Genomic DNA, 24,070 nt, shown 5'->3' with positions numbered 1-24,070 from the left:
CTGGGGGCTAAAAAATAATTTTTGTGGAAAAAAATAATTTTTATTTTCACGGCTCTGCGTTATAAACTGTAGTGAAACACTTGGGGATTCAAAGCTCTCACAACACATCTAGATGAGTTCCTTAGGGGGTCTACTTTCCAAAATGGTGTCACTTGTGGGTGGTTTCAATGTTTAGGCACATCATGGGCTCTCCAAACGCGACATGGTGTCCTATCTCAATTCCTGTCAATTTTGCATTGAAAAGTCAAACAGCGCTCCTTCCCTTCCGAGCTCTGCCATGCGCCCAAACAGTGGTTTACCCCCACATATGGGGTATCAGCGTACTCAGAACAAATTGTACAACAACTTTTGGGGTCCATTTTCTCCTGTTACCCTTGGTAAAATAAAACAATATTGTAGCTGAAGTAAATTTTTTGTGAAAAAAAAAGTAAAATGTTAATTTTTATTTAAATATTCCAAAAATTCCTGTGAAACACCTGAAGGGTTAATAAACTTCTTGAATGTGGTTTTGAGCACCTTGAGGGGTGCAGTATTTAGAATGGTGTCACACTTGGTTATTTTCTATCATATAGACCCCTCAAAATGACTTAAAATGAGATGTGGTCCTGAAAAAAAAAAATGGTGTTGTGAAAATTAGAAATTGCTGGTCAACTTTTAACCCTTATAAATCCCTAACCAAAAAAAAGTTGGTTCCAAAATTGTGCTGATGTAAAGTAGACATGTGGGAAATGTTACTTATTAAGTATTTTGCGTGACATATCTCTGTGATTTAATTGCATAAAAATTCAAAGTTGGAAAATTGCGAAATTTTCAAAATTTTTGCCAAATTTCCGTTTTTTTCTCAAATAAACGCAAGTTATATCGAAGAAATTTTACCACTATCATGAAGTACAATATGTCACGAGAAAACAATGACAGAATCACCGGGATCCGTTGAAGCGTTCCAGAGTTATAACCTCATAAAGGGACAGTGGTCAGAATTGTAAAAATTGGCCCGGTCATTAACGTGCAGACCACCCTTTGGGGTTAATAAGAGGATCTTATATTCAGAGCAGGAGTATGAGCAATCAGACGCTGCTGTCTTCTGGCTCCTCTCTGTCACGGTAACCCTGTGACACTATTGTTCCTTGTTCCCTTCCTCTAACTTCCTTCTCTCACCCCCATCTTTTTGTGTGTATGTCTTTCTCCTCATCTCTGGATATTATAATTGCTCTAGGATAAGGTAATTATGCAGCCCTTTAGTTTGTCTCTCTGAATACGAAGGGATTTAATATCCCTTAAAAAAACACACAGATATTGTATGCAATGCACAAAGGGTGCAGATACTGCTCCTTCAAGATACACACTTTGAGAACGATCATATTCCCAATATCAGAGATAGATATTATACCACATGGTTCCACAGTGTTTTTGACTACCAACACGTTAGACATCACTCCTACCACTACAATGTGAATTTCTTAAAATGCATCATTCGGGGAATACTAATCAAACACGGTGTACGTCTTAAAAGGAAGAAAGCTTCTAAAGTGGCTGAACTTATCAAACAGATACAGTGGGAACGGAAAGTATTCAGACCCCTTTAAATTTTTCACTCTGGTTTCATAGCATTGTTTAGATGCAATTTCAGTTCTCTATATTTTATTCGTTTTGCTAATATTACAGGAGATAGGTTATTCTTACAGGCACAAACCAGTACAATTTAAAAGATAAATTGTGGGATTTGGATCTCCAGATCTTACACCAACGGATTGACCAATATATATGTGATAATGCTATTCCCCCTTAAGAAATTGATCCATAAAACAGTTGGGAAACCAATTTTGTGAAGCAGAAATTGACGATGCAATAAGAAATACTCCAGTGGGTAAGAGTCCAGGTTTCAAATGGTTCACACCTCCTATTTTTTTAAGACTCTCTCCCCTTTTCTTACTAAAGTGTTAATCTCCCCTACAATACGTAAACCAGCACAGAGACAAGCCTTAAAGCTTCTGGAACAAGGTAGTTTGAAGTGATGAGACCAAAATTGAACTCTTTTGGCCACAACCATAAATGTTACATTTGGAGAGAGGTCAACAAGGCCTATGATGAAAGGAACACCATTCCTACTGTAAAGCACAGAGGTGGATCGCTGATGTTTTGGGGATGTGTGAGCTACAAAGGCACAAGAAACTAGGTCAAAGTTGAAGAAAAGTTGAATGCAGCACGTTATCAGCAAATCCTGGAGGAAAATTTGCCCTCATCAGCCTGGAAGCTGCGCATGGGACGTACATGGACGTTTCAACATGACAACGATCCAAAACACAAGGCCAAGTCGACCTGTCATTGGCTACAGCAGAACAAAGTGAAGGTTCTGGAGTGGCCATCTCAGTCTCCTGACCTCAATATTATTGAGCCACTCTGGGGAGATCTCAAGCGCGCAGTTCATGCTAGACAGCCCAGGAATTTACAGGAACTGGAGGCTTTTTCCAAAAAGAAGAGTGGGCAGCTTTACCATCTGAGAAAATAAAGAACCTCATCCACAACTACCACAAAAGACTTCAAGCTGTCATTGGTGTTAGCGGTGGCAATACACGGCATTAAGAAATGGAGTATGTGAACTTAAAAAGAGAAAACACCATAGTCTGACAATAAATGGTTTCACCCAACCACTAACCATGAGTCGAGAAAAAGTTTGGGTTTTATTCATATTCTTTAAAAAAAAGGTCAAGAAAGCAAAAATTCTGCCGGGGTATGCAAACTTTTGAGCACAACTGTACCCATGGAGTCAAAATCATCACACCTGTAGATAAATTCCCAAAGGGGTATATTTTACAAAATGGGGTCACTTGAGGGATTCTGCTCTTCTAGCACTTAGGGGCTCTGTACATGAAGTCCGCAAACTGTTCTAGGAAGATCTGCTGTACAGGAAGCAAATAGCACTCTGTTCCTCCCGAGTCTCTCCGTATGGCTAAGTAGTACTGTACAGACACATATGGGGTATTGCCACGTTCAGTAGAAATTGTGGGACAAATTATGGCGCCACTTTTACCTACTTGTGTGAAAATGTAAAATCTGGGGCTTAAAATTTGGTGGTAAAAATGAAATTTATTCTTTCTTCACCGCTCAGGGGTATAATTTCTGTGAGGCACATGTGGTGTCAATATGATCACTGCACCCCTAGATTCATTGGGGAATGTAGTTTGTAAAATGGGGTCACATATAAGGGTTTCTGTTGTTCTGGCACCTCAGGGGCTCTCCCAATGTGACATGTCACCCTCAAACCATTCCAGCAAAATCTGAACCCCAATATGGTGCCTCTTCCCTTCTGAGCTTTACTTTGTGCCTCAAAAGTAGTTTTCCCCTACATATGGGGTATCAGCATACTCAGGAGAAATTGCACAACAAACTGTATGGTGCCATTTTTCCTGTTACCCCTTATGAAAATGCCAAATTTGTGGCTAGAATAACATTTTTGTGAGGGAAATGTGATTTTACTATTTTCAAGGCTCAAAGTTATAAACTTCTGTGAAGCACCTGAGGGCTCAAGGTGCTCACCACCCATCTAAATACAGTTCCTTGAGGGGTCTAGTTTCTAAAATGGGGTCACTTGTGGGGAGTTTACACTGTTTAGGCACATCAGGGGCTCTATAAACGGGACATGGCATCCGCTAACGATTCCAGTAAATTTTACATTCAAAAATTCAAATGGCGTTCCTTCCCTTCCGAGCCCTGCCGTGCGCCCAAACAGTAGTTTTCTCCCTCATATTGGGTATTGGCGTACTCAGGAGAAATTGCACAACAAATTGAATGATCAATTTTTTTCCTGTTACGCTTATAAAAATGCTAAATTTGGGGCTAAAATAACATTTTTGTGAGGAAAATGTGATTTTATTTTCACGGCTCAACGTTATAAACTTCTGTGAAGCACCTGGAGGTTCAAGGTTATCACCATGCATCTAAATACATGTGGTTTTGAGCACATTGAGGGGTGCAGTTTTTAGAATGGTGTCACTTTTTGGCATCTTTTATCATATAGAGCCCCCAAAGTGACATCAAATGTGAGGTGGTCCCTAAAAAAAATGGTTTTGTAAATTTTGTTGGAAAAATGAAAAATTGCTGGTCACCTTTTAACCCTTATAACTCCCTAACAAAAAAAAAGTTGTTTTCAAAATTATTCTGATGTAAAAGTAGACATGTGGGAAATGTTATTTATTAAGTATTTTGTGTGACATATCTCTGTGATTTAAGGGCATGAAAATTCAAAGTTCGAAAATTGCAAAATTTGACAAATTTCCGTTTTTTTTCCCCACAAATAAACGCAAGTCATACCGAAGAATTTTTACCACTATCATGAAGTACAATATGTCACAAAAAAACAATCTCAGAATCACCGGGATCTGTTGAATCGTTCCAGAGTTATAACCTCATAAAGGGACAGTGGTCAGAATTGTAAAAATTGGCCTGGTCATTAACGTGCAGACCACCTTCGGGGGTAAAGGGGTTAAAGTTGAAAATAGCTTTTTACGGCACAAGCATTAACATTGATGTTGCCCCTTTATTCTATAGCCCGGGGGGGTCCTCCCCCTCCTTTGTCAGTAGTCAGCCATTTGCCAACATGGTTGATGTGTTAAGCCACTCTGAATAATAAAATATGAATAGAACAGGAAGGATCGGCGATTAGCATGGTTGCTGTGCATCGCTAAATTCCAGGGTAGGAGCTGCGGGTACAAGGCGCTGCGGGTACAAGGCGCTGCGGGTGCAAGGAGCTGCGGGTGCAAGGAGCTGCGGGTGCAAGGAGCTGCGGGTGCAAGGAGCTGCGGGTGCAAGGAGCTGCGGGTACAAGGAGCTGCGGGTACAAGGCGCTGCGGGTACAAGGCGCTGCGCTACAAGAAACAGCAGAGACTCCTCGGTGTTCAACTGATTTATTACCATCAAGCGACATAAGAAAAAGCGTCCCGTCTTCTAACAGCATGTGCCGATTTTCGCTCAGTTGGTTGACGGTCTGCGGGTTAAGAAGAAAGATGAAGAAAGTTAATTACTATTTTTTTTAAAAAAGTAATGTTAGTGTTAACTATTAGTGATGAGCGAGCGTGCTGGGATAAGGTGTTATCTGAGCATGCTCGTGTGTTGACTGAGTGACTTCGGTGTGCTCACTGAGTGACTTCGGTGTGCTTGAATAATATGTTTGAGTCCCAGCCGCTGCTAGCTATTCCCCACATGTGTTGCGTCTGTCGAACAGCCACGAGACATGCAGCCGTGGGAACTCAAACATAGTCAGCACCGAGCATGCTGACGCAACACCTTATCCCAGCACGTTCGCCAAGGCAGCCATGCTTGTGCTTCTCTTCTACAACCAGGTGGCAAATTTCCATATAGCGCCATCCAAAGAGCTCCGACACCTAACACTCATATAACCCAAAAGCAGGGCATAACATATAAAGGGAGTTCCATTTACATTTTAGAAAAATCAAAAAAAGAAAAAAATACCCAAAAAGAGAAATTACGAGAAGAAATGTATAAATCTTTACACGTCTTCTCTAATTTTGCTTTTTGGATATTTTTTTCCTTTTTGGTTCACCTAACAATCATAGCAAGAACATCCATAGGAGCCGGTCTGCCTCTGACTACTCAGGATGTTCCCTCCAAAGGCATGGAAGAGGCCCCAGGAGTGGAAACGATGGAAGAGACCGCAGTCCCTTTGTGATAGGCGAGTCCCAGACTCCATATTTAATCTGCATTTTTTCATCCCTTACTAAGATAATAACCGAGTCTCATTGAAGGCTAATTCCGGCCGAGAACACTTTACCATGAGGGGAATATCCGAGGTCCGTTTTGTTTTGCTTGTGGCCGTATTATGGACCGAATCTGTCGCACCGCGTTTGATATATCGGATTAGCAACAACAAAAAAAGTCTCAAAATGTTGTGCAAAACCGGTATGCGAGAATATCTGTGACTTCTTTAATGGAGCAAAAAATCTGATAAACCTAAGAAAATGGCAGAAAAGGAAACCTTGTGGTCAGACTTACTTGGCCCATTCCACGTTGAGAATTAGATGGTCGTAACCAAAGCCAGAAACGCCAGCGATGGCGCGGGCTGCGTCCTCTCTGCGGTGGAAACTGATGAAGGCAAAACCCTGAAGGGGAAGAATGGGAGACACCAGTTATGTAGGAAAAAAAAGTAATGAGGTGCAATATCTGAAACCGTCACTGCTGTTCCTACTACAGGCCTGAGGGGGGCGCTGTATGACACGGATTCACCTCCTCGGGTCCTGCACTATGAATAACACAGTATCGGTTTTGTACAGCTAGCATCATCTCCCCCATCCAATACACGACCCAAGCGTCCCCTCCAATTCTTTCGGATCGGTGGGGGTCCCAGCGATCAGGAAGATTGTTAACCTTTAGATGTATCAATTGGATATAGGATGGTTTACCTTTGACTGTCCGGTGGTTTTGTCCTTAGCCAGATAGATGCGAGAGATGGATCCAAAAGGCCTGAAGAGCTCCTGGAGGTCGGTCTCCCGGGTGTCTTCAGATAAGTTGGTCACACGGATAGTAGCGTTGTCATCTGCTACAAAAAAGAACATGGACATCCAGGGAAGTCACCTCAACCCCATAGAGAGCAGGTCCGGACCCTTATTTATACTGGGCCCCCATATCTTCATTACATGAATGCCAGGCCCAGTCTGCCAACACTTGTCTAAGGGGGAGTAGTAACTGTACTATCCTCCCATTTTCTAAGACTTAAGGTCCTAATAACACAGTTCTCCATGGCCACCCTCATGTCTTCAAGGTCTTGTACACAGAGCAATGTATGAAGAAAGGAAATATGGCCGCGGGCCCGGGGAGGCAGGCTCACGCGGGCCCGGGGAGGCAGGCTCACGCGGGCCCGGGGAGGCAGGCTCACGCGGGCCCGGGGAGGCAGGCTCACGCGGGCCCGGGGAGGCAGGCTCACGCGGGCCCGGGGAGGCAGGCTCACGCGGGCCCGGGGAGGCAGGCTCACGCGGGCCCGGGGAGGCAGGCTCACGCGGGCCCGGGGAGGCAGGCTCACGCGGGCCCGGGGAGGCAGGCTCACGCGGGCCCGGGGAGGCAGGCTCACGCGGGCCCGGGGAGGCAGGCTCACGCGGGCCCGGGGAGGCAGGCTCACGCGGGCCCGGGGAGGCAGGCTCACGCGGGCCCGGGGAGGCAGGCTCACGCGGGCCCGGGGAGGCAGGCTCACGCGGGCCCGGGGAGGCAGGCTCACGCGGGCCCGGGGAGGCAGGCTCACGCGGGCCCGGGGAGGCAGGCTCACGCGGGCCCGGGGAGGCAGGCTCACGCGGGCCCGGGGAGGCAGGCTCACGCGGGCCCGGGGAGGCAGGCTCACGCGGGCCCGGGGAGGCAGGCTCACGCGGGCCCGGGGAGGCAGGCTCACGCGGGCCCGGGGAGGCAGGCTCACGCGGGCCCGGGGAGGCAGGCTCACGCGGGCCCGGGGAGGCAGGCTCACGCGGGCCCGGGGAGGCAGGCTCACGCGGGCCCGGGGAGGCAGGCTCACGCGGGCCCGGGGAGGCAGGCTCACGCGGGCCCGGGGAGGCAGGCTCACGCGGGCCCGGGGAGGCAGGCTCACGCGGGCCCGGGGAGGCAGGCTCACGCGGGCCCGGGGAGGCAGGCTCACGCGGGCCCGGGGAGGCAGGCTCACGCGGGCCCGGGGAGGCAGGCTCACGCGGGCCCGGGGAGGCAGGCTCACGCGGGCCCGGGGAGGCAGGCTCACGCGGGCCCGGGGAGGCAGGCTCACGCGGGCCCGGGGAGGCAGGCTCACGCGGGCCCGGGGAGGCAGGCTCACGCGGGCCCGGGGAGGCAGGCTCACGCGGGCCCGGGGAGGCAGGCTCACGCGGGCCCGGGGAGGCAGGCTCACGCGGGCCCGGGGAGGCAGGCTCACGCGGGCCCGGGGAGGCAGGCTCACGCGGGCCCGGGGAGGCAGGCTCACGCGGGCCCGGGGAGGCAGGCTCACGCGGGCCCGGGGAGGCAGGCTCACGCGGGCCCGGGGAGGCAGGCTCACGCGGGCCCGGGGAGGCAGGCTCACGCGGGCCCGGGGAGGCAGGCTCACGCGGGCCCGGGGAGGCAGGCTCACGCGGGCCCGGGGAGGCAGGCTCACGCGGGCCCGGGGAGGCAGGCTCACGCGGGCCCGGGGAGGCAGGCTCACGCGGGCCCGGGGAGGCAGGCTCACGCGGGCCCGGGGAGGCAGGCTCACGCGGGCCCGGGGAGGCAGGCTCACGCGGGCCCGGGGAGGCAGGCTCACGCGGGCCCGGGGAGGCAGGCTCACGCGGGCCCGGGGAGGCAGGCTCACGCGGGCCCGGGGAGGCAGGCTCACGCGGGCCCGGGGAGGCAGGCTCACGCGGGCCCGGGGAGGCAGGCTCACGCGGGCCCGGGGAGGCAGGCTCACGCGGGCCCGGGGAGGCAGGCTCACGCGGGCCCGGGGAGGCAGGCTCACGCGGGCCCGGGGAGGCAGGCTCACGCGGGCCCGGGGAGGCAGGCTCACGCGGGCCCGGGGAGGCAGGCTCACGCGGGCCCGGGGAGGCAGGCTCACGCGGGCCCGGGGAGGCAGGCTCACGCGGGCCCGGGGAGGCAGGCTCACGCGGGCCCGGGGAGGCAGGCTCACGCGGGCCCGGGGAGGCAGGCTCACGCGGGCCCGGGGAGGCAGGCTCACGCGGGCCCGGGGAGGCAGGCTCACGCGGGCCCGGGGAGGCAGGCTCACGCGGGCCCGGGGAGGCAGGCTCACGCGGGCCCGGGGAGGCAGGCTCACGCGGGCCCGGGGAGGCAGGCTCACGCGGGCCCGGGGAGGCAGGCTCACGCGGGCCCGGGGAGGCAGGCTCACGCGGGCCCGGGGAGGCAGGCTCACGCGGGCCCGGGGAGGCAGGCTCACGCGGGCCCGGGGAGGCAGGCTCACGCGGGCCCGGGGAGGCAGGCTCACGCGGGCCCGGGGAGGCAGGCTCACGCGGGCCCGGGGAGGCAGGCTCACGCGGGCCCGGGGAGGCAGGCTCACGCGGGCCCGGGGAGGCAGGCTCACGCGGGCCCGGGGAGGCAGGCTCACGCGGGCCCGGGGAGGCAGGCTCACGCGGGCCCGGGGAGGCAGGCTCACGCGGGCCCGGGGAGGCAGGCTCACGCGGGCCCGGGGAGGCAGGCTCACGCGGGCCCGGGGAGGCAGGCTCACGCGGGCCCGGGGAGGCAGGCTCACGCGGGCCCGGGGAGGCAGGCTCACGCGGGCCCGGGGAGGCAGTGTTGCAAGGGGATGGTTAAGGTAGCCAGCGTTGTGAGTTAGTGTAGGCAGGGTGCTCGTCAGGATCGTGAGTAATTCCGATGCCAGGAGGACAAATACGACGGCCATATCCCGCCGATAATATCTGTACCTCTGCGGTTGGGCTGCATGGACTCTCCTCTCCGGGTTGCTCCATCTCTCAGACTGGGTGGAACGTACTTTCCTGTCTTGCTCACTGGAGCCTGTGCTGGTTCTGGTTCTGTGGAAAAAGGCAAGAACAGAGTAAAGCGTAGAATTCCTAGTGATGTGCCCCAGAAGACAATCCCCCGTCCATGGGGCAATGACAGCAGATGGCAGTGGGCACCGTGTAATCCGACATTTCCTCTTTAGGGTCCTCCTCATCTGGGGTCATGACCTGCGCACAGTACGTACCAGCCCCCGGCACTTTCTCCTTGTCTGCGGTGGACAGACCCAGCTGCTCGGCCAGTTCCTTCTGCATGGGACCCAGCGTGTCTTTATAGGGACATCTTGTGGTCCAATGGTCTCCTTTGCAAATTCTACAAGAGACGATTTTCTGCCCCTTCAGCTTGTTCATTGGGTCTTCCTCCTCCTGATTGTTGAGATCCTGGAAAGGCAAAAGACATAGCGCAGCGTCAGCCTAAACCTCACATTTGTGCACAAGGGTACAGGACCCCGGGCCACACGAGTACAGGGCCTGGACCATTCAAAGCTTGGAAAATGGGCAGAATGTGACATTATAAAGGGTCAACCTCTGAACAAAGCTCAGACTGCACGTCCCAGAACTTATTCCAAGATACTGGTGATGTCTTCATAACTAGGAAGGGAAGAACCTCACTCTCCTCAACATGCCACATCCTGCAGTGGTCAACATGGACATCATGGTGGTGGCGGTCGTCATCATCCAAGATAGGAGTTCTAACCTGGTTTCCCCAATCTGCCCCGGTGAGGGAGAATTAGGGTCACTCTTCTCACCTCTTTATTGGTGATGAAGGTCATTAGGACGTCATCGCTGACGGTGGTGGTGGCAACATTTGGTCCTGGTGGGTCGAATTCGGAGTTTCCAAACTTCTTCCAATTCTGAACACAAAAAGAAAAAGGAAAGGAGAATAAAAGGGTTTGCCTGCACAGTCCGGGGCTCGGAGGAACAGTGAACGGCTACATGAGTGCAGCCCCTTCCTCATTCTCAGGACCCCATAAGATCAGTACCCAGCATACCCCTTTATATAGGGTTCTAGGCCTTTATGTCCTCCCTGCACTCACCTTCCTGCGTGCCACCACTTTGGATGCTTTACGGGTTTCAATTTTGAAGGTGCGAATAATCTGAAAGAAAAAAAAAAAAGCAGACATCAAGATCCGTATTGTATGTGACACGTGGGGTGTCGTCCCCCAAAGTGTTCATATGGATAGACACCCTGGTTTTATAGCGCCCGGAATAAGAGGTAAGGAACCCAAGACATCAGTGAAGGTCCCCGCCGAGCAGACCCATCGCACCTCTCTTTATGGCGGGTGCTGGCTGAGTTACACAGCCGACACCTGCCTCTAACAGCAGCGATCGGAGCCATCTCTGATCGCTGCTGTCTGACCACGGGCATTGAAATCGAGTGATCGTGATGCCTGACCGTTCCGTCACGCATTGTCCCCCACGATGAAACTGCAGATAGTGTGCCATGGCAGCCGAGCGTTTACTAAAGGCGCCAGTCACCACTATTTCTATAACCCCAGGTTTCTAAGGTGATCGATATTATTTCAGCATGCGGCAAAAGAGCAGGACTATAAAAGAAAAAAAAAAGAAGTAAAAAATGAACAAAAAAAAGTTTCTAAAAAAGTTAGAAAAAAAAGTTTCAATCATCCTTTTTACACCTTATGGGTAAGTTCACACAGGACTTTTTTGCTGCGTATTTTTATGCTAATTTTCAGCTGCTTATAGGTGCGGTTTTTTTTTTCTCTTTTTCCAGGCTAATGTCCTTGGATTTTCAGCAGCAAAAACGCAGCAAATAATGATACCTGCGTTTTTGCTGCATTTTTTTCAACACCCATTCAAGTCAATGGGTGAAAAAATGCAGCAAAAACGCTGAAAGAAGTGACATGCTCTATATCAAAAAAACGCAGCAAACCACAAAATACTGATCAAACAAAAAACCAATGTGTGTGCATGAGATTTCTGAAATCTCATAGGCTTTGCTGGTACTGTAAAAAGCATCTGAAAATTAGCATAAAAAAACGCAGCAAAAATACGCAGCAAAAAAGTCCTGTGTGAACTTACCCTAAAAATCAATAAAAAAAGCAAGAGCGGTAACGCTGTAAAAATCCGATCTATAAAAATATAAAATTAAACAACCCATTTAGAAAATTATGCAAAGAAATAATAATAAAAAAAATCTCCAGAACTGCCATATATTTTTCTTTTGGTTGCTGCGCTTCTCCCAGAAAATTCAATAAAAAAGTTAGTAAAAATGCAATATGTACCCCAAAAATGGCAGCTAAAAACGAGCCCCGGCACAGCTCCATGGAGTGCAGATACTGGGTGGAAGGAGTTTTCGTGCGGCCACAATTAGGGACAGCAGCTGCAGCCGGGGAAACGTTCTAGTGAGGTGACGCTGCGCCCTCTAGTGGCTGCCGAGGATGAATCCACACTTGCCTGTAGATGTATTTTACATTTGTGACCCCCCTCTGTATATACATCTCTCCTCTCAACATGACGAGGGTCAAGAGGGGTCACAGCTTCTTACTTCTGTACTAACCACCTCAGCACCGGACACACACCCATCTCTGCTGTGCGTAGCTGACCACCTCCCTCCCACCTCAGCCCATCTGCACCGGACACACACCCATCTCTGCTGTGCGTAGCTGACCACCTCCCTCCCACCTCAGCACATCTGCACTGGACACACACCCATCTCTGCTGTGCGTAGCTGACCACCTCCCTCCCACCTCAGCACATCTCCACCGGACACACACCCACCTCTGTGGGCGCAGCTGATCACCTCCCTCCCACCTCAGCACATCTGCACCGGACACACACCCATCTCTGCTGTGCGCAGCTGATCACCTCCCTCCCACCTCAGCACATCTGCACCGGACACACACCCATCTCTGCTGTACATAGCTGATCACCTCCCTCCCACCTCAGCACATCTGCACCGGACACACACCCATCTCTGCTGTGCGCAGCTGATCTACTCCCTCCCACCTCAGCACATCTGCACCGGACACACACCCATCTCTGCTGTACATAGCTGATCACCTCCCTCCCACCTCAGCACATCTGCACCGGACACACACCCATCTCTGCTGTGCGCAGCTGATCACCTCCCTCCCACCTCAGCACATCTGCACCGGACACACACCCATCTCTGCTGTACGTAGCTGACCTCCTCCCTCCTCAACACATCTGCACCGGACACACACCCATCCCTGCTGTGCGCAGCTGCTCACCTCCCTCCCACCTCAGCACATCTGCACCGGACACACACCCACCTCTGCTGTGCGCAGCTGATCACCTCCCTCCCACCTCAGCACATCTCCACCGGACACACACCCATCTCTGCTGTGCGCAGCTGATCACCTCCCTCCCACCTCAGCACATCTGCACCGGACACACACCCATCTCTGCTGTACTTAGCTGATCACCTCCCTCCCACCTCAGCACATCTGCACCGGACACACACCCATCTCTGCTGTGCGCAGCTGATCTACTCCCTCCCACCTCAGCACATCTGCACCGGACACACACCCATCTCTGCTGTACATAGCTGATCACCTCCCTCCCACCTCAGCACATCTGCACCGGACACACACCCATCTCTGCTGTGCGCAGCTGATCACCTCCCTCCCACCTCAGCACATCTGCACCGGACACACACCCATCTCTGCTGTACGTAGCTGACCTCCTCCCTCCTCAACACATCTGCACCGGACACACACCCATCCCTGCTGTGCGCAGCTGCTCACCTCCCTCCCACCTCAGCACATCTGCACCGGACACACACCCACCTCTGCTGTGCGCAGCTGATCACCTCCCTCCCACCTCAGCACATCTCCACCGGACACACACCCATCTCTGCTGTGCGCAGCTGATCACCTCCCTCCCACCTCAGCACATCTGCACCGGACACACACCCATCTCTGCTGTACGTAGCTGACCACCTCCCTCCCACCTCAGCACATCTCCACCGGACACACACCCATCTCTGCTGTGCGCAGCTGATCACCTCCCTCCCACCTCAGCACATCTGCACCGGACACACACCCATCTCTGCTGTACGTAGCTGACCTCCTCCCTCCTCAACACATCTGCACCGAACACACACCCATCCCTGCTGTGCGCAGCTGCTCACCTCCCTCCCACCTCAGCACATCTGCACCGGACACACACCCATCTCTGCTGTGTGCAGCTGATCACCTCCCTCCCACCTCGGCACATCTGCACCGGACACACACCCATCTCTGCTGTACGTAGCTGACCACCTCCCTCCCACCTCAGCACATCTCCACCGGACACACACCCATCTCTGCTGAGCGCAGCTGATCTACTCCCTCCCACCTCAGCACCGGACACACACCCATCTCTACTGTACGTAGCTGACCACCTCCCTCCTCAGCAAATCTGCACCGGACACACACCCATCTCTGCTGTACGTAGCTGACCACCTCCCTCCTCAGCACATCTGCACCGGACACACACCCATCTCTGCTGTACGTAGCTGACCACCTCCCTCCTCAGCAAATTTGCACCGGACACACACCCATCTCTGCTGTACGTAGCTGACCACCTCCCTCCTCAGCACATCTGCACCGGACACACATCCATCTCTGCTGTACGTAGCTGACCACCTCCCTCCTCAGCACATCTGCACCGGACACACACCCATCTCTGCTGTACGTAGCTGACCTCCTCCCTCAACACATCTGCACCGGACACACACCCATCCCTGCTGTGCGCAGCTGCTCACCTCCCTCCCACCTCAGCACATCTGCACCGGACACACACCCATCCCTGCTGTGCGCAGCTGCTCACCTCCCTCCCACCTCGGCACATCTGCACCGGACACACACCCATCTCTGCTGTGCGCAGCTGATCTACTCCCTCCCACCTCAGCACATCTGCACCGGACACACACCCATCTCTGCTGTACGTAGCTGACCACCTCCCTCCCACCTCAGCACATCTCCACCGGACACACACCCATCTCTGCTGTACGTAGCTGATCACCTCCCTCCTCAGCAAATCTGCACCGGACACACACCCATCTCTGCTGTACGTAGCTGACCACCTCCCTCCTCAGCACATCTGCACCGGACACACACCCATCTCTGCTGTACGTAGCTGACCACCTCCCTCCTCAGCACATCTGCACCGGACACACACCCATCTCTGCTGTACGTAGCTGACCACCTCCCTCCCACCTCAGCACATCTCCACCGGACACACACCCATCTCTGCTGAGCGCAGCTGATCTACTCCCTCCCACCTCAGCACATCTGCACCGGACACACACCCATCTCTGCTGTACGTAGCTGACCACCTCCCTCCCACCTCAGCACATCTCCACCGGACACACACCCATCTCTGCTGTACGTAGCTGATCACCTCCCTCCTCAGCAAATCTGCACCGGACACACACCCATCTCTGCTGTACGTAGCTGACCACCTCCCTCCTCAGCACATCTGCACCGGACACACACCCATCTCTGCTGTACGTAGCTGACCACCTCCCTCCTCAGCACATCTGCACCGGACACACACCCATCTCTGCTGTACGTAGCTGACCACCTCCCTCAACACATCTGCACCGGACACACACCCATCCCTGCTGTGCGCAGCTGCTCACCTCCCTCCCACCTCAGCACATCTCCACCGGACACACACCCATCTCTGCTGTGTGCAGCTGATCACCTCCCTCCCACCTCGGCACATCTCCACCGGACACACACCCATCTCTGCTGTACACAGCTGATCACCTCCCTCCCACCTCAGCATCGGACACACACCCATCTCTGCTGTGCACAGCTGATCACCTTCCGTCCACCTCAGCACATCTGCACCGGACACACACCCATCTCTGCTGAGCGCAGCTGATCACCTCCCTCCCACCTCAGCACATCTCCACCGGACACACACCCATCTCTGCTGAGCGCAGCTGATCTACTCCCTCCCACCTCAGCACATCTGCACCGGACACACACCCATCTCTACTGTACGTAGCTGACCACCTCCCTCCCACCTCAGCACATCTGCACCGGACACACACCCATCTCTGCTGAGCGCAGCTGATCTACTCCCTCCCACCTCAGCACATCTGCACCGGACACACACCCATCTCTGCTGAGCGCAGCTGATCTACTCCCTCCCACCTCAGCACATCTGCACCAGACACACACCCATCTCTGCTGAGCGCAGCTGATCTACTCCCTCCCACCTCAGCACATCTGCACCGGACACACACCCATCTCTACTGTACGTAGCTGACCACCTCCCTCCCACCTCAGCACATCTGCACCGGACACACACCCATCTCTGCTGAGCGCAGCTGATCTACTCCCTCCCACCTCAGCACATCTGCACCGGACACACACCCATCTCTGCTGAGCGCAGCTGATCTACTCCCTCCCACCTCAGCACATCTGCACCGGACACACACCCATCTCTACTGTACGTAGCTGACCACCTCCCTCCCACCTCAGCACATCTCCACCGGACACACACCCATCTCTGCTGTACGTAGCTGACCACCTCCCTCCTCAGCAAATCTGCACCGGACACACACCCATCTCTGCTGTACGTAGCTGACCACCTCCCTCCTCAGCACATCTGCACCGGACACACACCCATCTCTGCTGTACGTAGCTGACCACCTCCCTCCTCAGCACATCTGCACCGGACACACACCCATCTCTGCTGTACGTAGCTGACCTCCTCCCTCAACACATCTGCACCGGACACACCCATCCCTGCTGTGCGCAGCTGCTCACCTCCCTCCCACCTCAGCACATCTCCACCGGACACACACCCATCTCTGCTGTACACAGCTGATCACCTCCCTCCCACCTCAGCATCGGACACACACCCATCTCTGCTGAGCACAGCTGATCACCGCCCGTCCACCTCAGCACATCTGCACCGGACACACACCCATCTCTGCTGTGCGCATCTGATCACCGCCCGTCCACCTCAGCACATCTGCACCAGACACACACCCATCTCTGCTGTGCGCAGCTGATCATCTCCCTCCCACCTCAGCACATTTGCATCGGACACACACCCATCTCTGCTGTACGTAGTAGACCACCTCCCTCCCACCTCAGCGCATCTGCACCGGACACACACCCATCTCTGCTGTGCGCAGCTGATAACCTTCCGCCCACCTCAGCACATCTCCACCAGACACAGACCCATCTCTGCTGTACACAGCTGATAACCTTCCGCCCATCTCAGCACATCTGCACCGGACACACACACATCTCTGCTGTACACAGCTGATAACCTTCCGCCCATCTCAGCACATCTGCACCGGACACACACATCTCTGCTGTGCACAGCTGATCATCTCCTGTCCACCTCAGCACATCTGCTCTGGACACACACCCATCTCTGCTGTGCGCAGCTGATCATCTCCCGCCCACCTCAGCACATCTGCACCGTACACACACCCATCTCTGCTGTGCGAGGCTCGTCTCCTCCCGTCTCCTTAGTACATGGAGCAGATAACGGGTGGCACCCACCTTAATCTTCTTGTCGTCTCCATCCAGCTTGTACTCGGTGATGGTCTTTATGTTTCCATTGACGACCTCTCGCGGGGTGTCCAGGACATCTGTGGAGGATCACAGGTTACACTGCAGAGCTGCGCCTGAGGGGGGTGCTATTAGGCCAGGCAGTAGGCACTTGGCTACAATGGATGTAAGAGTTCAGCTGTGGAGCACAAGCTGCTGCCCCAAGTGTAATAATGAGCACCTCCCATAGTCCATGTGTGACGGGGATGATTGGCTGGAGAGAAGACGCCATAGTGTTTACAATACAACAAGTCTGAGCGCACATCCAAAAGACCAGTGGGGAGCGCCCCCTACTGGCACATGTCTAAATTATATCCTGCTACCCCCATCTGAAGGCGTGGGGTCCCCCTAATAAATAAGGCAGCATCTATGGTGGAGCTACTGGACCGGCCAGACACCAGGACACAACCCTGACGCCCCACTATAGTCAATGAGGAGTGTGTGTAGGCGACACTGGCAGCTCTGGAGATAAAAAAAAAAACAAAAAACAACACAGACACCGGATAACCTCTTACACAACTGTGCTGTCCTAGACCACTGAGGAAACCGATATCCTGACATCTACCCCTTACCCCTAGTCTGCCAGGGATCCTGACATCTACCCCGTGCCCCTAGTCTGCCAGGGATCCTGACATCTACCCCGTGCCCCTAGTCTGCCAGGGATCCTGACATCTACCCCGTGCCCCTAGTCTGCCAGGGATCCTGAGATCTACCCCGTGCCCCTAGTCTGCCAGGGATCCCGACATCTACCCCGTGCCCCTAGTCTGCCAGGGATCCTGAGATCTACCCCGTGCCCCTAGTCTGCCAGGAATCCTGACATCTACCCCGTGCCCCTAGTCTGCCAGGGATCCTGAGATCTACCCCGTGCCCCTAGTCTGCCAGGGATCCTGACATCTACCCCGTGCCCCTAGTCTGCCAGGGATCCTGAGATCTACCCAGTGCCCCTAGTCTGCCAGGGATCCTGAGATCTACCCCGTGCCCCTAGTCTGCCAGGAATCCTGACATCTACCCAGTGCCCCTAGTCTGCCACGGATCCTAACATCTACCCCGTGCCCCTAGTCTGCCAGGGATCCTAACATCTACCCCGTGCCCCTAGTCTGCCAGGGATCCTGAGATCTACCCCGTGCCCCTAGTCTGCCAGGGATCCTGAGATCTACCCAGTGCCCCTAGTCTGCCAGGGATCCTGAGATCTACCCCGTGCCCCTAGTCTGCCAGGAATCCTGACATCTACCCAGTGCCCCTAGTCTGCCACGGATCCTAACATCTACCCCGTGCCCCTAGTCTGCCAGGGATCCTGAGATCTACCCCGTGCCCCTAGTCTGCCACGGATCCTAACATCTACCCCGTGCCCCTAGTCTGCTAGGGATCCTGACATTTACCCTGTGCCCCTAGTCAACCAGAGATCCTGACATTTACCCTGTGCCCCTAGTCTACCAGGGATCCTGACATCTACCACATGGCACTAATCCGCCAGGGATCCTGACATTAACCCCTTTTTTTATTAGCCCACCAGGATTCCTAATATTGACCCGTTCCCTAGATCACCAGGGATCGTGACATTAACTTCAACCCCCAAGTCCAACTGGGATCCTAACATTAACCACATCCCGCTAGGCCGCTGGATATAGTGCTATTAACCCATCCACCTTGCCTGTCAGGTATCCTGACATTAACCCTTTCTCACCCTAGTCAACAATGAATTCTAACATTAACCCCTTCTCTGCCCTAGACTATCAAACAAGCCACCAATAACCGCTTCTTTGCCCCAAACTACCAGGGACCAAGGTGGAGTTACAGAGCAGCCACTGATAAACCTCCTGATCACCTGCTCCCAGGAGTGACCCCGACCTCATATTAACACTACTTCCCATGATGCACTGGGCCGGCATTAACACCGAGGTCTGTGTCATTATGGTTACACTCACAGTCCTGTTCAGGAACCTTCTCGACTACCGGACTCAAAGGCTCCACATCTTCACCTTCTTCCTCCACCTGGTCGGCCCAGCTGGGCTTGGAGCTGTAACAGGATAAGAGCGAGTGACACAGAGTCCATGCGTCAGACCCCACAGTCTAGCTGATCAGTAATGTATGTACACAGTGACTGCACCAGCAGAATAGTGAGTGCAGCTCTGGGGTATAATACAGGATGTAACTCAGGATCAGTAATGTAATGTATGTACACAGTGACTGCACCAGCAGAATAGTGAGTGCAGCTCTGGGGTATAATACAGGAGGTAACTCAGGATCAGTAATGTAATGTATGTACACAGTGACTGCACCAGCAGAATAGCGAGTGCAGCTCTGGGGTATAATACAGGATGTAACTCAGGATCAGTAATGTAATGTATGTACACAGTGACTGCACCAGCAGAATAGTGAGTGCAGCTCTGGGGTATAATACAGGAGGTAACTCAGGATCAGTAATGTAATGTATGTACACAGTGACTGCACCAGCAGAATAGTGAGTGCAGCTCTGGGGTATAATACAGGATGTAACTCCGGATCAGTAATGTAATGTATGTACACTGTGACTGCACCAGCAGAATAGCGAGTGCAGCTCTGGGGTATAATACAGGATGTAACTCAGGATCAGTAATGTAATGTATGTACACAGTGACTGCACCAGCAGAATAGTGAGTGCAGCTCTGGGGTATAATACAGGATGTAACTCAGGATCAGTAATGTAATGTATGTACACAGTGACTGCACCAGCAGAATAGTGAGTGCAGCTCTGGGGTATAATATAGGATGTAACTCAGGATCACTAATGTAATGTATGTACACAGTGACTGCACCAGCAGTATAGTGAGTGCAGCTCTGGAGTATAATACAGGATGTAACTCAGGATCAGTAATGTATGTACACAGTGACTGCACCAGCAGAATAGTGAGTGCAGCTCTGGAGTATAATGTAGGATGTAACTCCGGATCAGTAATGTAATGTATGTACACAGTGACTGCACCAGCAGAATAGTGAGTGCAGCTCTGGAGTATAATACAGGATGTAACTCAGGATCAGTAATGTATGTACACAGTGACTGCACCAGCAGAATAGTGAGTGCAGCTCTGGAGTATAATGCAGGATGTAACTCAGGATCAGTAATGTAATGTATGTACACAGTGACTGCACCAGCAGAATAGTGAGTGCAGCTCTGGGGTATAATACAGGATGTAACTCAGGATCAGTAATGTAATGTATGTACACAGTGACTGCACCAGCAGAATAGTGAGTGCAGCTCTGGAGTATAATACAGGAGGTAACTCAGGATCAGTAATGTAATGTATGTACACAGTGACTGCACCAGCAGAATAGTGAGTGCAGCTCTGGGGTATAATACAGGATGTAACTCAGGATCAGTAATGTAATGTATGTACACAGTGACTGCACCAGCAGAATAGTGAGTGCAGCTCTGGGGTATAATACAGGGTGTAACTCAGGATCAGTAATATATGTACACAGTGACTGCACCAGCAGAATAGTGAGTGCAGCTCTGGGGTATAATATAGGATGTAACTCAGGATCACTAATGTAATGTATGTACACAGTGACTGCACCAGCAGTATAGTGAGTGCAGCTCTGGAGTATAATACAGGATGTAACTCAGGATCAGTAATGTATGTACACAGTGACTGCACCAGCAGAATAGTGAGTGCAGCTCTGGAGTATAATGCAGGATGTAACTCAGGATCAGTAATGTAATGTATGTACACAGTGACTGCACCAGCAGAATAGTGAGTGCAGCTCTGGAGTATAATGCGGGATGTAACTCAGGATCAGTAATGTAATGTATGTACACAGTGACTGCACCAGCAGAATAGTGAGTGCAGCTCTGGGGTATAATGCGGGATGTAACTCAGGATCAGTAATGTAATGTATGTACACAGTGACTGCACCAGCAGAATAGTGAGTGCAGCTCTGGGGTATAATACAGGATGTAACTCAGGATCAGTAATGTAATGTATGCACACAGTGACTGCACCAGCAGAATAGTGAGTGCAGCTCTGGGGGATAATACAGGATTGGAGACAGTCTCCTTAGCTCCCACATATCAGATGTCGGTAAGTTGTCGCTTCCTATGTGCGGCTCTGTAGCCCGGTAGTCGCAGGCTGACACCCCGTCTCCTCTCTTATGTTTCCGCCTTTGCCCCCTTGTTTCCCCGCAGGTCACGTCGCCCTCTCTCTGCCCAGCTCTCGCCGCTCCCCGTTACTCACTCGTAGTCTCCGGTCGGCATGGCTCTGTCTGCCTTTATGGCGGCCCCGGAAGTTAAAGAGAGAGACGTAGCAGAGCCGCACTGTACAGGCAGGCGCAAACGTCCGGTGCCGCTCTAGGTAACGTTCTCTCTGTTCGTGGAGGACTGGAGAGGTCACGTGTTATGTGGTAAGCGGTGAGAATGCTGGGAATTGTAGTCCTTCCTATATCCATTATACTATCCTCTGGGGCAGATATATTGAGACTGACATGTATTCTAAAAATATTCTTATAGCCGTGAATTTATGAGCTGGTGCTGCCCCTTTAAGTACATTTGTGACTACCTGGGGTCTTCCTGCCCCTGCAGAGCAGCCATTTCCTGCTGCCTAGTACATTTGTTACAAACGTGGTGACCGCCGTCTCCATGGTGAGAAGACAATAAGGAACGTGTTGTGCCGTCTTCAGTTCATCACAATGTGGCCCCAGAAAGTGGCGTAATATCATGTAGGAACATTCCCCGGCTGCGACGCATCGTAATCCAATGGAACCAGACGGGAGTGCGGAATATCAGCGGTGACGAACCCGCCTCAGTAGCGTGGCGCCAGAACCGTCACCCCAGAGAGGAGCACGGTGCTGAACCCGCGGCTACACTCGGACCATCAACCCAGAGAGGAGCACGGTGCTGAACCACCCAGAGAGGAGCACGGTGCTGAACCCGCGGCTACACCGGACCATCAACCCAAAGAGGAGCACGGTGCCGAACCCGCAGCTTCACTTGAGCATCAACCCGTTGTACGTAAGGAGCACGGTGCTGAACCCGCGGCTACATTGGAGCATCAACCCAAAGAGGAGAACGGTGCCGAACCCGCGGCTACACCGGACCATCAACCCAGAGAGGAGCACGGTGCCGAACCCGCGGCTACATTGGAGCATCAACCCAAAGAGGAGAACGGTGCCAAACCCGCGGCTACATCGGAGCATCAACCCAGACAGGAGCACGGTGCTGAACCCGCAGCTACACCGGACCATCAACCCAGAGAGGAGAACGGTGCCGAACCCGCAGCTACACCGGAGCATCAACCCAGAGAGAACGGTGCCGAACCCGCGGCTACACCGGAGCATCAACCCAGAGAGAACGGTGCCGAACCCGCGGCTACAACGGACCATCAACCCAAAGAGGAGAACGGTGCCGAACCTGCGGCTACACCAGACCATCAACCCAGAGAGGAGCATGGTGCCGAACCCGCGGCTACATTGGAGCATCAACCCAAAGAGGAGAACGGTGCCAAACCCGCGGCTACATCGGAGCATCAACCCAGAGAGGAGCACGGTGCTGAACCCGCGGCTACACCGGACCGTCAACCCAGAGAGGAGAACGGTGCCGAACCCGCGGCTACACCGGAGCATCAACCCAGAGAGAACGGTGCCGAACCCGCGGCTACACCGGAGCATCAACCCAGAGAGAACGGTGCCGAACCCGCGGCTACACCGGACCATCAAACCAAAGAGAACGGTGCCGAACCCACGGCTACACCGGAACATCAACCCAAAGAGAACGGTGCCGAACCCACGGCTACACCGGAGCATCAACCCAAAGAGGAGAACGGTGCCGAACCTGCGGCTACACCAGACCATCAACCCAGAGAGGAGCATGGTGCCGAACCCGCGGCTACATTGGAGCATCAACCCAAAGAGGAGAACGGTGCCAAACCCGCGGCTACACCGGAGCATCAACCCAGAGAGAACGGTGCCGAACCCACGGCTACACCGGAACATCAACCCAAAGAGAACGGTGCCGAACCCACGGCTACACCGGAGCATCAACCCAAAGAGGAGAACGGTGCCGAACCCGCGGCTGCACCGGAGCATCAACCCAGAGAGGAGCACGGTGCCGAACCCGCGGCTACACCGCAGAATCAATCCAAAGAGGAGCACGGTGCTGAACTCGCAGCCGCACCAGAGCATCAACCCAAAGAGGAGCACAGTGCCGAACCCACGGCTACACCAGAGCATCAACCCAAAGAGAACGGTGCCCGCAGCCGCACCGGAGCATCAACCCAGAGAGGAGCATGGTGCCGAACCCGCGGCCACACCGGAGCATCAACCCAGAGAGGAGCACGGTGCCGAACCCGCGGCCACACCGGAGCATCAACCCAGAGAGGAGCACGGTGCCGAAGCCGCGGCTACACCGGAGCATCATAAAGGAAAAACAGACATTTTCCTGCATCCAAAGTGTTAACACCCTTGAAATTGTTCTAGAAAATGAAGTATTTTTCCCAGAAATGTATTACAATTCCAAACATTTTGTTATACAAATGTTTATTCCATGTGTGTATATAGGAACAAAAATCAAAAATCAAGGGTGCTCACTATATTTAAGCAGGGGTGCTCTGGAGAAAAAGAGTCCAATATGTTATAGATAACTCCGGCACACCATATATCTTCAACCGTTAATTTTTATTAATTAATTATGTCTCAATTCAGCAGACAGCGGGATGTCTTCAAAAAAAAGGAAAATGATCACAATTGTAGACTTATATGAATATCCCCGACGTTTCGGCATATGCTTGCCTTTCTCAAGGGGTATCAGTCTATTTGTGCTGTGACCCTCAGAGTGAATGGCTCCCGCTTATACTTTACAGCGTCCGGAACAGGGCTCCAGGTAAGGACAGATTGCTGCGGTCAGGAGCGTATATAGGAACAACACAAAAACTGAGGAAAAAAAGGCAGATTGAACATAATTTCACACAAAACCTCAAAAATTGTCCGGACAAAATTGTTGGATGCCTCAGCTTAATATTTGGTTGCACATCCTGTGAAATAAGTAACTGCAATCAATTGCTCCCTATAACCATCGCCAAGCTTCTTGCACCTCTC

The 24,070-nt window shown here is 53.0% G+C and overlaps 2 protein-coding genes across 3 annotated transcripts; one reads left to right on the top strand and one right to left on the bottom strand.

Annotated features, from left to right (window-relative positions):
• Window positions 1-4,890: 4,890 nt before the first annotated feature.
• Window positions 4,891-21,357, bottom strand: EIF3G (eukaryotic translation initiation factor 3 subunit G). Of its 2 annotated transcripts, none has more exons than XM_077262064.1 (10): window positions 21,217-21,357; window positions 18,931-19,022; window positions 16,958-17,046; window positions 10,496-10,555; window positions 10,208-10,312; window positions 9,647-9,839; window positions 9,366-9,473; window positions 6,417-6,550; window positions 6,010-6,116; window positions 4,891-4,984 (listed from the first exon to the last, which is right to left on the bottom strand). In XM_077262064.1, exons 1-10 carry the CDS (start codon window positions 21,234-21,236, stop codon window positions 4,969-4,971), a joined length of 924 nt encoding a protein of 307 aa, XP_077118179.1. In that variant the 5' UTR covers window positions 21,237-21,357; the 3' UTR covers window positions 4,891-4,968. The 2 variants fall into 2 exon arrangements, with proteins under 2 accessions (XP_077118179.1, XP_077118178.1); XM_077262063.1 differs by having other exon boundaries at window positions 6,417-6,553; window positions 21,217-21,356.
• Window positions 21,235-23,395, top strand: LOC143774836 (uncharacterized). Its single transcript, XM_077262606.1, has 3 exons — window positions 21,235-21,282; window positions 21,561-21,620; window positions 21,788-23,395. Exons 1-3 carry the CDS (start codon window positions 21,235-21,237, stop codon window positions 23,393-23,395), a joined length of 1,716 nt encoding a protein of 571 aa, XP_077118721.1.
• The last annotated feature ends 675 nt before the right edge of the window (window positions 23,396-24,070 follow it).

The sequence above is a fragment of the Ranitomeya variabilis genome, chromosome 5, assembly GCF_051348905.1.
Source record: "Ranitomeya variabilis isolate aRanVar5 chromosome 5, aRanVar5.hap1, whole genome shotgun sequence".
Classification (NCBI taxonomy): domain Eukaryota; kingdom Metazoa; phylum Chordata; class Amphibia; order Anura; family Dendrobatidae; genus Ranitomeya; species Ranitomeya variabilis.
The sequence above is the reverse complement of the archived record's forward strand: the minus strand, read 5'-3'. Positions and strand labels throughout refer to the sequence as shown.

Coding starts and splice junctions, on each gene's coding strand:
- LOC143774836 (XM_077262606.1), top strand. CDS start 21,235: ATGGCTCTGTCTGCCTTTATGGCGGCCCCGGAAGTTAAAGAGAGAGAC. Junction 21,283..21,560: donor CGGAAGTTAAAGAGAGAGAC/GTAGCAGAGCCG, acceptor CTGCCCCTGCAG/AGCAGCCATTTCCTGCTGCC. Junction 21,621..21,787: donor TGGTGACCGCCGTCTCCATG/GTGAGAAGACAA, acceptor CCGCCTCAGTAG/CGTGGCGCCAGAACCGTCAC.
- EIF3G (XM_077262063.1), bottom strand. CDS start 21,236: ATGCCGACCGGAGACTACGA. Junction 19,023..21,216: donor ATGCCGACCGGAGACTACGA/GTGAGTAACGGG, acceptor ATCCTGTTACAG/CTCCAAGCCCAGCTGGGCCG. Junction 10,313..10,495: donor AAGTGGTGGCACGCAGGAAG/GTGAGTGCAGGG, acceptor TTTTGTGTTCAG/AATTGGAAGAAGTTTGGAAA.